Genomic DNA, 14,387 nt, shown 5'->3' with positions numbered 1-14,387 from the left:
TGGATGGAATATTCTGTACCTATCTATTAAGTCCATCTGGTGTAATGTGTCATTTAAGGCCAATGTTTCCTTATTGATTTTCTGTCTGGATGATCTACCCATTGATATAAGTGGGGTATTAAAGTCCCCTGCTATTATTGTATTGCTGTCAATTTCTCCCTTTAGGTCTGTTAATGTTTGCTTTATATATTTAGGTGCTCCTGTGTTGGGTGCACAAAAATTTACAAGTGTTAAAACTTTTGTTGGACTGATCCCTATATCATTATGTAATACCCATCTTTGTCTTTTATTAAAGTCTTTGTTTTAAAGTATATTTTGTCTGATATTGGTATACTCACCTTTCTTTTAGTTTCCATTTGCATGAAATATCTTTTTCCATCCCTTCGCTTTCAGTCTGTGTGTGTCCCTACATCTGAGGTAAGTCTCTTGTAGACAGTACATAGATGAGTCTTGTTTTTTACCCATGCAGCCATTCTATGTCTTTTGATTGGAGAATTTGGTCCATTTACCTTTAAAGTAATTACTGATATGTATGTACTTATTGCCATCTTGTTAATTGTTTTCTGGCTGTTTGTAGGTCCTCTCTGGGGAAATACTTTAATGTTCCTCCTCCTGCTTTCAGGCCATCAAAATCTTATCTAGAGTTTCAGGCCAGCTCACCCCCTACCTCTTAAACGAGACCATCTCTGAGGGCTTTTACCCCCAGTTAGGTCTTTCTTTTGAAGTCTGATGGCACATTCTGTACTGCAATACATAGTTCCTAAGAATACTCCTGATGTTATTATTTTCTAATTATTTCACAAATCTTAGCCTCTTGTCCCAACTTGTAAGTTCCTGAGGTACAGAAAGAACACATTTTAACTTTTTCTTTAATTGGTACATTGCCTAATGCAATGTGGAACATAAAAGTGATCCTTTTAAGTGATAGGGTGGATAGTATAAATTATTCAAAGAACTGACCTGATATTCTCAGGTTTTTACATGTCAACAATCAGACTGGAATGATGTACATGCCAAATTAAAAACTTTTTTTCTGGAATATTGCTTAAGATATTAAAAAATAATAATTTTTAAAAACATTTCAACATTTACTTTAACCTCAGAAAAACAATAATTCTCCTGCCTACATGGTGAATTAGCACTGCTGCTCCTTGCCCAAAACCAACCTGGAAAACTCAGAGGAGGAAAACATGGAATCCAAGAAATCATCACCATCACACCAACAAAAAGCAAGGGAAACAGGACACTGTTTTAAATTGATAACTTACTTTTTTGTATATTGGGAGAGTGGCAAGAGGGCATGTGTGTAGGTATAGGGTATTATCAATTAACTTAAGTCCCAAAATATATAAAGTAAAAACTGAACAGAAATCTAAGGAAAAACAGACAAGTCCAAAACTATAATAGGAGATTTTAACATATGCCTCTCAGTAATTAAGAGACCAAAAAAATTAGTATGAATATATATGGATTCACACAACTGGCCAAAAAACACCATTTAGAATATTTTTTCAAGCATCAAAGGAATATTTATTAAAAACTACTGGACCACACAGTTAATCTCAACACATTTTTTAAAGACATGAAACAATACAATGCATCATCTTGAAACACAAAGAAATCATGTTAAAAATCAGTAACATAAAGGAAACAAAAAACCCCTATATGTTTAAAAATTAAGTTCTAAATAACCCACAGATCAAAGAAGAAATCATAACAGAAATTATAAAATATTTTGAACTGAATAAAAAGTACTACTTACCAAAAACTTGTGAGATAAAGCACAGCTATAGCAGTGCTTAGAGGAAAATGTATAGCTTTAAACACATTAGAAAAGAGAAAGGGCTTTTGAAAACAGCTATGCACTCATTTCAAAAAGTAAGAAAAATAACAAAATAAAGCCAAAGAAAGCAGAATGAAGAAAACACTAATTTGTCAGGATAGAAAGTAATGAATGAGAAACAAACTTAACCCACTAAATCTTGGGACTGTCAGACTTTTATATTTTTTTCAATCTGGATAATTACAGTGAAAGAAAAGGAAAATCACAGGCCAATCTCACTGATGATAAGAAAAAGAAAAACTCCTTAACATTTAAAACAAAAATCCTTAATGAAATTTTAGTAAACCAAATGCAATGGAACATAAAAAGAAGAATACTCTATACCTATATTGTGTTTATATCATTTATGTGAAGTGATCATTACTGATTTTCTAAAGTTAAATTGATATTTACTGGTATGAATATAGTTCATGCATGACTTTCAAAAAATAAAACACAACAACAAACAAAACCTCAAACCAAGACCAGAAAAGAACTGCCTTAGCTTGAAAACAGGTATCTACCAAACACCTACAGGAAATATTATTTTAATGATGACATATTAAAAGTTTTTCCAGTGAAACAGGGAATAAGATAATAATGTTGACAACATCAGTTCTGTGCACCTGATGGCCAGATAAAAAAAATGATGGGAGAGGAGAAGAGGGGAGAGAAGGGAAGGGGAGAAAGAAAACAAAAGAAAAAAAAAAGAGAAAAGAAAAGAAAAGGACTTCCCTGGTGGCACAGTGGTTGGGAGTCCGCCTGCTGATGCAGGGGACATGGGTTCGAGCCCTGGTCCAGGAGGATCCCACATGCTGTGGAGCAACTAAGCCCATGTGCCACAACTACTGAGCCTGTGCACCACAACTGCTACTGAGGTGCGCCATGGCTACTGAGGCCTGCACACCTGCAGCCTGTGCTCCGCGACAGGAGAGGCCACCACAGAGAGAGGCCACTGCAGAGACAGGCCTGCGCATTGCAGTGGAGGGTGTCCCCGCTCACCACAGCTGGAGAAAGCCTGTGCACAGCAGCGGAGACTCAACACAGCCAAAAATAAATAAATAAAAAATAAATAAAAAATTTAGAAAAGGAAAGAAGAAAGGTCTAACAGATAAAGTACCCCATTTCTAAGAGTATTTTCCCTTAGATTTAGTAAATACAATCAAGGTGGTATTCTTCATGATAAAATTTAGTTTGAGATTAAAGCAGAAGAGTTGAATCATTCAAGTGGGGAAAATAAGGTGAAAGGTAGTATAGCAGCAGCAGGCAGGTGAGAGGCAGAAGAGCTGTAGCAGCATCCCCAATTTCTAGGCAAATTATGAAAAAGTCCCACTATCAAAAAAGCGGATTTGAACAAGCCAGAGTTAAGAATAAAATCAGATTTGGGACTTATGCTTTAAGTGAATAAGAAAAGGCAACACAGGGACTTCCCTGGTGGCACAGTGGTTGGGACTCCATGCTCCCAGTTCGGGGGGTGGCCCTGGTTCGATCCCTGGTCAGGGAGCTAGATCCCACATGCATGTTGCAACTAAGGAGCCGGGTCTATAAAATTAATTAATTTAAAAAAAAAAAAAAAAAGGCAAGGCTTCCCTGGTGGCGCAGTGGTTGAGAGTCCGCCTGCCGATGCAGGGGACATGGGTTCATGCCCTGGTCTAGGAGGATCCCACATGCCGCGGAGCGGCTGGGCCCGTGAGCCATGGCTGCTGAGCCTGTGCATCCGGAGCCTGTGCTCCACAATGGGAGAGGCCACAACAGTGATAGGCCTGCATACCGCAAAAAAAAAAAAAAAAAAAAAAAAAGGCAGCAAAAAATGTGAAAAGAACACTAGAAAACAAGATACCTACATGACTTGGAGAAGTCACCAGACTCTCTAGAACTAATTCTCTCATCCACATAGTGAAGAAACTGAACTTGATGGTCTTTCTAAAATTCTACTGAGCTCTAAAATTCTAATTCAAAGCACTCCAGCACTTAAGCTAAAGAATCACAGTTTTTAATGTTATGTGTGTATTAAATCATTTTGAGGCTAAGTTACATGTTATATCTCATATGACACTAAGATATTGTCTTAAAGTAACTAAATACGTAATTCTGTGCCCATTCCCCAAGGAGGCAGTAAAACACAGAGGCTAAAAGCTTGGGCTCTGCAATTTCACTGCCTGGGTTTGAACACAACATGACCATTTACTAACTATGAGATCTCATGAAAGTCACATAAATATTTTTTGCCTTCATTTCCTCAACTACAAAATAGAGATTATAAGAGCAATTATCCTAAAATAGGACTGCTGTAAGAATTAAAGGTAACTCTTAGAAAGGAGTTGCCATAATGTCTGGCTCATAGAAAGTGCTTAACAAATTTATCCTTATGCAGGATTCTAGATACACAAGGGAAAAACAGGTGCCCAAAATTAAAGAAAATGTGGAGGAAAAGGAATTAAAATTGAAAAGAAAGGTACTCTGCCATTGTTTAATTTCATTATTTTCTACTGCAGCTAAATCTAAAATACACTGGTACAGTAGTAGAAAAATTACTAAAACTCCAGGCCTAGTTCTGTAATGAGCTGTGTGATCATGAGGGGTAAACATCCTTTTGAAGTTTCAAACTTCTTTATCAGGACCATGGGCAGGTTTGTGAGAATTTTAAAAAGATAATGTATGTATAAAAGTACTTGGAAATACTATACAGTATACATAAATATAAGGTGCTGGCAAGTCTACCGAAAATCACCTGATATTCCCCTTCCTTGCTAGATGAGTTTGAAATAATTATAAAACTGCAAAATCATTTTGGTTGTATCCTTTGTTTTTTTTTTAGCAAGTAAGCTCATTAGCAGAAATTATTAAACCATGTAATCCATCATCAGACTAAGTCATATGAAAGCAGAAATGGGTTTAATCTACAACACAGCAATAAGGAGCTAATTCTTCACTATGTTTTTCTCCTTTAAAATTTATACAAGAAACCTGAAATCTATGTAAATCAAGAAACATCTTACACATTTCCAGAAAACAAGTGTCAAGATAAAATTTTTCCTTATACACCCTTACTCTTTTTAGTCTCAGGTACCTAATACCAAAACTGATACTTTAAAATGTGAGCTGAATTACTTACTTCACCAGATGCATTTAATTCACCCTTCTACCTTACCTGTTTCATTGCTTGCTTCTTAGCAGCTTCTCTCTGAAGGCTTTCACTCACGGAGGTCTATAAAACAGGAAAATGCTGTCACTGTTTCAACCAATTTAAATCTTCTTTTCCAGTATTCTGGTTGGCAACTAGTCCCTTACTTATGGTTAAAAACAGAAAGATAATATTATGAACTAAATTAACATTTTCAAGGTCTTCACCCTAAACTTTAGGAAACGAATGAATCTTCATTATAAATCATCAGGGTGTAAGAGAAAATAAAATGGTACAGGACAAGATGAGGTAACATGGGTTTTCAGTCCCAGCTTCACCACTAAGTTGTTCAACTTCTATGGATTTCAATTTGCTTTGTGTACATATGTGAATGTGCGCGTGTTGAGTGGGGGAAAATTGGTCCCTTCCAATACTAAAATGGTATGATTCCCAGCAACAAAAAGCACATTATTTTAATACTCACCACTGAATATAGTATATCAAACTCTTAGTACATGCTGAAGGCTCAGCGACAGCCAGGACTATCTGTCATTATTATCATTCAATAAATATGTACTGAAAAGCCTACCATAACAGGCATTGTTCTAGCTTCTGAAGACAGCAGAAAAACAAGAACAGTCTCTGTGCTTGAGAGATAAATGGTCTGAAAGGGAAGACAGATAACTAAAAGAGATAATCACAATATAAATGTGATAGGCAATATAACAAAGGGATTAAAAAAAGGGCTGCAGGAGAACAGAGCAGGAGACTAAATGTATAAGGAATCAAGAAAGCCTTCCCGGGCTTCCCTGGTGGCGCAGTGGTTGAGAGTCCGCCTGCCAGCCAGGGGACACAGGTTCGTGCCCCGGTCCAGGAAGATCCCACATGCCGCGGAGTGGCTGGGCCCGTGAGCCATGGCCGCTGAGCCTGCGCGTCCGGAGCCTGTGCTCCGCAACGGGAGAGGCCACAACAGTGAAAGGCCCGCATACTGCAAAAAAAAACAAAAAACAAAAAAAAAAGAAAGCCTTCCCAAAAGAGATATGACATTAGACCTCAATCAAAAGGAATTTCAGAGAAGACAAGAAGAGTACAGAAAGTAGTAACCACATGGGCGAAAGTAAAGACTTGCAGCTAAGAAAAGAAATATAATTAGAACACTTAGGAAAACTGTTCCCTTAAAAGTATAAGGCCTTGTAAATATACTAACCAACAATGAAATGTACACACTAAAGGGGTGCATTTTATGGTGTGTAAATTATATCTTAAAAAAAAAGACTACTAATGAATTATAGTTCTCTAGCCTATTGACATTTGCTGTTTCCAGCTATGCAGTATCAACTGGTGCATCCTTTGTTTTCCATGGCAACAAACAGAACAAAATAAACCTATTTCTAGTTTTCTATGACCATGCAGATGAATAAAGTTAATACACAAAGGCCAGACAATAATAACAGAACACTTACTTAATAAATTAAAAGAAGTGTACAGGCAGAGACTAAGTTTACTTTAGGTTATAGTAAATTGACTCCAACTAGAGAAAGAGATGTTGATAACAAGAATAATAATAGTAGCTAACATCTATAGAGCAGGTGCTATTATGCTAAGTTTATTACTTGTGTATTACATGTCTTACTCATTTAATTCAAATGTCCCTGTTATGTAATATGACACATTTTCACTCATTAGAATATAAATTTTAAACATGAAAATATTAAATATTCTAGTAAGTATATCTCATGAAATTCTAATGCATTTTGTTTGTTTTTTCACGGCTTGTGGGATTTTCGTTCCCCGAGCAGGGATCAAGCCCAGGCCCCAGCAGTGAAAGCACCAAGCTCTAACCACTGGACCACCAGCGAATTCCCTCCAATGCGTTTTTATGTCTCAGTCTTTCTAATTAGTGTATACTAAATATATTTTTCTTGATCATTGAGTCAGTAATGTCCTCAGGATTGACTAAAAGAGTAAATCCCCAAATGCTGGACTTTCACTTATTTTTATTACTTTTTCCCACCTCTCCTCCAGTCAGTCACAGTTCACAGGCTGTTACTTTCAAACTGGTTGCTTCAACCTGAACTACTGAACTTGAAAAAACAAAACACAAGCCTGTGACTTTTTAGACTTTTATATAATGTAGAAAAGGCAGACTGGGAAGGGCCTCCCAATGTAAAGTGATATATACTTCGAAATATCTCAAGAGACTTTGTTTTCACGCTTATAGCTGTTTAGAAGGATGAAGTCTGGCCTTTGAAAAACATCAGTTGTTATTACTTACGGGGTTGATAACATATGGAGACAGTAATTTTACAGATCCTATCTACCAACTTATATCCCTGGAATTCCAAGAGCATCAGTGGATGAAGAGGTAACTCTGAACCTATGCTGAAAAACTCAGGGAGGACTGTCTCCTTCTGAAGTTCATGTCTCAGTTTTCTAGCTAAAGGAACTCTAACAATGATTATTAGTGGTGATGGCTAAAATGTCAACAACCTGTTTAAACACATATACACAAAAAACTAAAAATGAAAATAGTAGCAATAAAACTTTTGTTTCAGTAACAGTGATCCTATATAAAAATCAGTAAATGTATTAAATGACATTTTTTTTTTTTTTTTTTTTATGCGTTACGCGGGCCTCTCACTGTTGTGGCCTCTCCCGTTGCGGAGGACAGGCTCCGGACGCGCAGGCTCAGCGGCCATGGCTCACGGGCCCAGCCGCTCCGCGGCATGTGGGATCTTCCCAGACCGGGGCACGAACCCGTGTCCCCTGCATCGGCAGGCGGACTCTCAACCACTGCGCCACCAGGGAAGCCCTTAAATGACATTTTAATCCTTATCTTCTACATAACAAACATAAGAAACTGTAGTCTAGATTCATACTGGAGACAAAATAACTGGTAAAATTAAACACAAGAGCAATAAGATTTTATATTTTAAAGGTCAAGTCTTTCTAAGTTTTAAGAGATATCCTTAAATTAAAATACCAATACAAATGTTAAGACAACTTTTAATTTAGTCTGGTTTCCATGAAAAAGGATATGCAAGAGAAGATAAAAATGAGAAAAGCAGGTTGTCCTGCATAAGTCAGGGAAGGTTTCACCTTATTGAACTCAGCAAGAGAAGAAACAGATTTCATACATGTGCCCTATGAATAAAACAAAACTAAAATATGTAATAACTGCCAACATGTCAGCCTCTAACTTTAGAGTTCCTATACTGCATGGCGTAAGGGGGAAGTACAGAATGACAGTCAAAAGTGTAGGCTCAAGAATCTGACTGACTTTCAAACTATTCCCTCTCTCTTACTAGCTGTATTATTTCAGATATGTTACTCATCTATATAATAGTACCTATCTCACAAGGTTGTTTTGAGGATTAAATGAGATAACATGTAAAAAGTACTTGGCAAGTATCTGGCTTATGCAAGTGCTCAGTAAAGGTTAGCTATCATTACTACCATTATTATTACTATGCTCATATTTAAGAACATTTTGGGCTGAAGAAATGTTTATATTTAAACAAATTAAAATTAAGTTATGTGAAAACAGTAGTTATAAGTTTTTTTCCCTTGAGTATTACAGTTAAACCAAAGTGTTCACCAGAAAAGCATGTACACTACGTTCCACTTTATAGTATATTTATCAGTGTGTTTAATAAACGTAAGATTGGCTTACTTGAAGATGGACAATATGATTCAATTTGCATCTACTGAAATAGAAGAGTCTATCCTGTTGAATATTTAAAAGGCCGTACATGTTTTCTTTTGTGTGTTAAGATTCCTTAACGTTTCATACTTAGTACACCAAAACAAGGAAAACAGGGGATGCAAACATTTGAATCCTTTACTAGCCATGGGAGCTATGGCAGAGCTAGAAATGGGTTTTCTAGAACTAAGAGTGGTTTTACAAGCAACTATAAATGAAAATACATTGCCCCAAAGCATGAGATTAGAAAGAACTCTTCTTTTTGAGAGGGTCCTCTGCTGTGCTGCTATAATAATCATTGGATGATGGGAGCTGATAGCAAGGAGTGACCAAATGAATGGACATCCTCCTTTAATAACTGCCCCGTTTGGGGTGGGAGTTCTTGTTAAAGAAGTATATTTTTTTAAACTTTATTTTGAAATAATTATACACTCACTGGAAGTTGCAAAGAAATGTACAAGAAGGTCCTTCACCCAGCACACCCCCAATGTGAGCATCTTGCATAACTGGAGTAAAATACCAACACCAGGAAATAGACTTTGGTATAAACCACAAAGTTTATTCAGATTTCACCAGTTTTACATGCAAAATTTGTGTATGTGTATAGCTCTATGCTATTTTATGACATGTTTCGTGTAACTGTCACCACAATCAAGATACTTAACTGTAACATCACCACAATATTCCTTAGTGCTACCCTTTTATAGCCATACCCACCTCTCCTCCCCTCCCCGCTCCCAACCTTAATCACTGGCAACCACTAATCTGTTCTGTATCTCTATAATTATGTTACTTCAAGAATGTAACATGTTAAATAAATGGAATCATTTTGAGACTAGCCTTTTTTCACTCAGCATTATTTTAATGGAATGTATTTTGCTTAGTACACATATTACAAAACACTTCAGTTCTTGCCACAAAATATTCTAGCCTGCAAGTGACCTAAGGAAATACAGCCGTTAAAAACTGATGATGGGGCTTCCCTCGTGGCGCAGCGGTTAAGAATCCACCTGCCAATGCAGGGGACACAGGTTTGATCCCTGCTCCGCGAAGACCCCACATGCTGCGGAGCAACTAAGCCTGTGCGCCACAACTACTGAGCCTGTGCTCTAAGAGCCCGTGAGCCGCAGCTACTGAGCCCACGTGCTACAACTACTGAAGTCCGCACACCTAGAGACCATGCTCTGCAACAAGAGAAGCCACCGCAATGAAGAGTAGCCCCTGCCCGCCGCAAATGGAGAAAGCCTGCGCACAGTAACGAAGACCCAATGCAGCCAAAGATAAATAAATAAATATTTAAAAAATAAAACCAAAAAAACCTGATGATGTAGGTTGAATGTGACCAAACCACAACACTGTCATTAACTGATTAGTTTCCAAATTAGCAGGTAGGCAATTATCTTAATTCTATGTCTGAAGACCACTTCACAGAGCAATAAGAGTATTCATTAATGGTGCCTTCTAATAAAACCACAAATTATGATCAGTTTTAAATTTAGGAAGACAAAGGGGCTTTATCTTAAATTAAAAAAAAATTCAATTTATAAATTGGGTCAAATACAAACTTTTTTTGGGGGGGGAGTCACACACAGCATGCGGGATCTTAGCTTGCGTCCCCTGCAGTGGAAGTACGGAGTCTTAACCACTGGACCACCAGAGAAGTCCTGAAGTGCAAACATTCTGACTGCCCTAAAAGCATAAAAACTACTGTATTACACTGGTGTTTCAAAATATTTAGGTTCTCTACCAAAAATCTCAGGGAAATATCCTTTAAAAAACCTGTAGTAGTTCCTTGAAAATGTTTGAACTTAATTGAACAAACATGTTCGGAGCACCCAGTACGTGTATAGCACTAAAAGTGGAGGAGGAGCCATATTTGGTCAACATCTTAATTTTTTATGTCTAATATAAGAGTTGGTACACTCACATTAGCTTTAATTCCAAATAAAAAATGAACAAGAAGAAAAAGAAAATAAAAACCTTGTCCATTTTATATATACAACAATTCCTTCTTTCTCTCTCTACACACACACACACACACACACACACACACACACAATTATAAAGGGTAAAGATGTGATCATCAAGTATAAGCACCATGATTGCAGAATTAAGGAGAACACTGCAACTGGATTTTCTTAGTCTTTATTACCTCCATTGTTCTTGTAGAGAATAAAAACTATTTACTAGTGTTTTGTTTCATTAAATTGCAGTCAGATATGACATGACTAAATGGGAGACTGTTTTAAAAACCTTTGCAGTTAGCTCAGATAAACGGAAGAGAAAGCACATGGTTGTGCAACACCTTTCTTCCATCACTACTGGGTTGCCTTCTGAGCTGTGGTAACAATCAGAAGAGAAATGGCTCTGTATGTATTACTGGAACTCCTTCATCAATACACAAAATATAGTTTAATGACACTGGGGGAAAATTACAGATACTGGACCATTATTTATATTATTAAATTATCTTTCTTCAGCCATAAACTTTTTTTAATTAAATGAAAATTCAGAAAAGGGTTGATTTTTTTTTTACAGAAACTAATCTGTTATTCCATAACTAATAAACCACAAAGGGAAAAAAAAATTACCTATGGGCTTCTTTCTGAAAAAAGAGGTTTACCTATCCACTTATCCAAAACAGATCTCAGTTACAAGAAAAAACAGTTCAAGAATCAATCCTTCCTAGGGCTTCCTTGGTGGCGCAGTGGTTAAGAATCTGCCTGCCAATGCAAGGGACACAGGTTCGTGCCCTCTCCCAGGAAGATCCCACATGCCGCGGAGTAACTAAGCCCATACGCCACAACTACTGAGCCTGAGCTCTAGAGCCCGCAAGCCACAACTACTGAGCCCATGTGTCACAACTAGTGAAGCCTGCACACCTAGAGTCCATGATCCGCAACAAGAGAAGCCAGGACAGAAGCCCACGCACCACAACGAAGAGTAGCCCCCGCTGACCCAACTAGAGAAAGCCCGCGCATAGCAACGAACACCCAACACAGCCAAAAAGGATAAAAATAATTAATTTATTTATATAAAAAAAGAATCAATCCTTCCTTAAATGGCTTATGGCTACAATCTTCTGTTGTGCTCTTCGAACTTAGAAATGAAAAATTCCTGTTCTTTACTTTTTCTTTAAACCTAGCAACAGATCATTTATTAAAGGTCCTACAACACAGTCATCTGTATTATGGGCTTTATTTGTCCACATTCACACGACTCTTCTAGGTACAAAGCCTGTTTAAGAGTTGTGAAAAATACAGAAAATTTTTATTATATAAACTCAGACAGAAAAAGATGTGGCTCTGAACAGAAAATTTAGAAATGAGAAAATATAAATGACCATTAACTATATGAAAAAATGTTCAATCTTACCAATAACTAAAAAGATGAAAATGAAAATACTAACTTTTATCACCTATCAAATTGGTAAAGATTTTTTAAAATTATATCATCCAATACTGGCAAGGTAATGAACAAAGATATACTCCTACATTGTGAAAATGTGAAATAGTTTCAATTTAGCAAAATGTATCAAAAGAGCCTGAAAAATATCCATTTCTTTTGATCCAGTAATTCCACTTACAGTTTATTCTAAGGACATAAAAGAAGATGCACAAAAAGATTTAGGTACTATGATATTCACTGTGTTATATAACGGGATATCTAGTCACATTAGTGAAAAACTTTGAACAAAATAAGATTGGTTAAATAAGTGTATACTCTTCAACAGGAAGTTTTGTAGCCAACTGAAAATCTGTTTTCAACAACATTTAATGGTATGGGGAAACTTTAAGGCTACATGCCTACTAGTCCTTGTTCACGACTCAAGAAGCGACCCAATAATCATTCCCTCTCATACTATGGCCACACTGCTTCTTGCGTATTTTACCTTGACTCAAACCTCCCCATATCCTCATCCTCTTTGATGACCTTCTCTTTCACTTCCTCGGCTAAAACCTGGCTTTTCCCTAAAGACTTCTTTCATTTGAGGCTGCTCATGGCTCATATACCCCGTACTTCAGATTAGGAGGCTGTTTCTCCTCCTGATTCTAGTCTCAAACACTGTAGGTAAAAATCTCTGTTCCTTTGGAGCTCATGCTATATGACTGTTACCCTTACCCCTCTCTTCTCTCAATTCATGAACCCTTTATTACTTACTATCTCTGACATCTTGAGCTCAGTCTTCCTCTCTACTTTACACTGTGCCATCACCCTGGCATGCCATCATCATCCCAGATAATGCATAAACTATAACCTTGTTTTCCTCATCGCCACTTATGTTTTAAAGGTTTTTAAGTCTCCCTTTTAGTCATATATTTGTCTGACTGCAGTTTAATGACTGTTTCCTCTCTACTTCAGCCACCCTCTCTCGCGGTCACTCTTGTTACTATCTGCAACTGCCCCAGCTCTGAAACTATAAACTTGTGCAACCCACCTGATAACCACCACTACTCTTCTAACTATATTTCGCTGAACATAAGGTGTGCATTATTTCACATTTTAACATTGCTGAAATCTGAATACACCTTACAATCAGTGGCATCATCGAATTACTGTCAAACCAGAGGTATTCTTTTTTGTTGTTGTTGTTGTTTTGGGTTTTTTTTGCGGTATGCGGGCCTCTCACTGTTGTGGCCTCTCCCGTTGTGGAGCACAGGCTCCGGACGCGCAGGCTCAGCGGCCATGGCTCACGGGCCTAGCCGCTCCGCAGCATGTGGGATCTTCCCAGACCAGGGCACAAATCCGTGTCCCCTGCATCGGCAGGCGGACTCTCAACCACTGCACCACCAGGGAAGCCCCAGAGGTATTCTTAATACTCTAGTTGATACTACTGCTTGCACATGTGAATATTAAAAAGTATCAGCATCAAAACTTGTAGAATGAGCATCACTGAGTGTTGATGTAGCATTTCTTAAAATTATGCAATTTTGTGGAGATAATTTACTTTTGACTCCCATTTGGGATTATTACTTAACATGCCCTACTTCACCACCTCCAAACACCCTCCTTATAAACGTCAAGTTTGATGTCAGAGAGAATGATATAGCATGGAAAAACATTGTCTGAGTGAAAAAGTGAGTCCAAAAAATACTAGATATGAAAAAGTTTTAAGAATTCCTTAACCAATTAATTTTGCTTATATTTTGTTTTATGTACGTATAAGAGTAACCTAAATTTAAAAATCTGTATCTAATTTAGACTAAAAGAAGCCTTTCAATATTGTATCGTGTACTAAATATACAATTAAAATTCTAAGTGACAGGAAAGACTGTCATATTTAATTGACAGTGTTCTTTTTTTCTTAGTGGTACATAAAATAACTGCAACCTACAATGTTTTCAATTCAATGAAATACAGTAGCTCTCTTGATCATTTATTTCCACCGTATCCTTTCTTTGATCCTATGGATGCCCCTAATCCCTTGATTCTTCCATTTTCTATTAGAATCTTTACAGTAGTAAATCTTCAACTACTCTTGCCAATAATCTTAACTCCTTTGCTATGCTGCCTATCTTCTATTACTCATTTGACAAACCCAAGCCCTGAATCAATCCAACCATCTGCTGTCTATATTAGGCCTGCCAAGCACTTCCGTAAAATGTAATTTCTTAGTTTCTAATTGTAATTGGGCCCTAATGCTACCTACCAATTCTTCTTTTTCATTAGTCAAGTCTATCTTCTTTCTCTACCAACTATATCCAGACCTCCTCTCTTTTTAAACCTCCTAGTCTTTG

The 14,387-nt window shown here is 37.2% G+C and overlaps 1 protein-coding gene across 1 annotated transcript in view; it reads right to left on the bottom strand.

The window, feature by feature from the left end:
* The window catches only part of NSRP1 (nuclear speckle splicing regulatory protein 1), a 73,198-nt gene that overhangs the window by 10,588 nt on the left and 48,223 nt on the right, over positions 1-14,387 (bottom strand). Inside the window, exon 3 of the mRNA XM_065897599.1 lies at positions 4,974-5,030. Coding sequence (XP_065753671.1) covers positions 4,974-5,030 — 57 coding nt within the window. The remainder of the gene's footprint in view (positions 1-4,973; positions 5,031-14,387) is intronic.

Source organism: Phocoena phocoena, chromosome 19 (assembly GCF_963924675.1).
Source record: "Phocoena phocoena chromosome 19, mPhoPho1.1, whole genome shotgun sequence".
NCBI lineage: Eukaryota > Metazoa > Chordata > Mammalia > Artiodactyla > Phocoenidae > Phocoena > Phocoena phocoena.
Note: the sequence above shows the minus strand (reverse complement) of the source record. Positions and strands in the feature narration are given on the sequence as shown.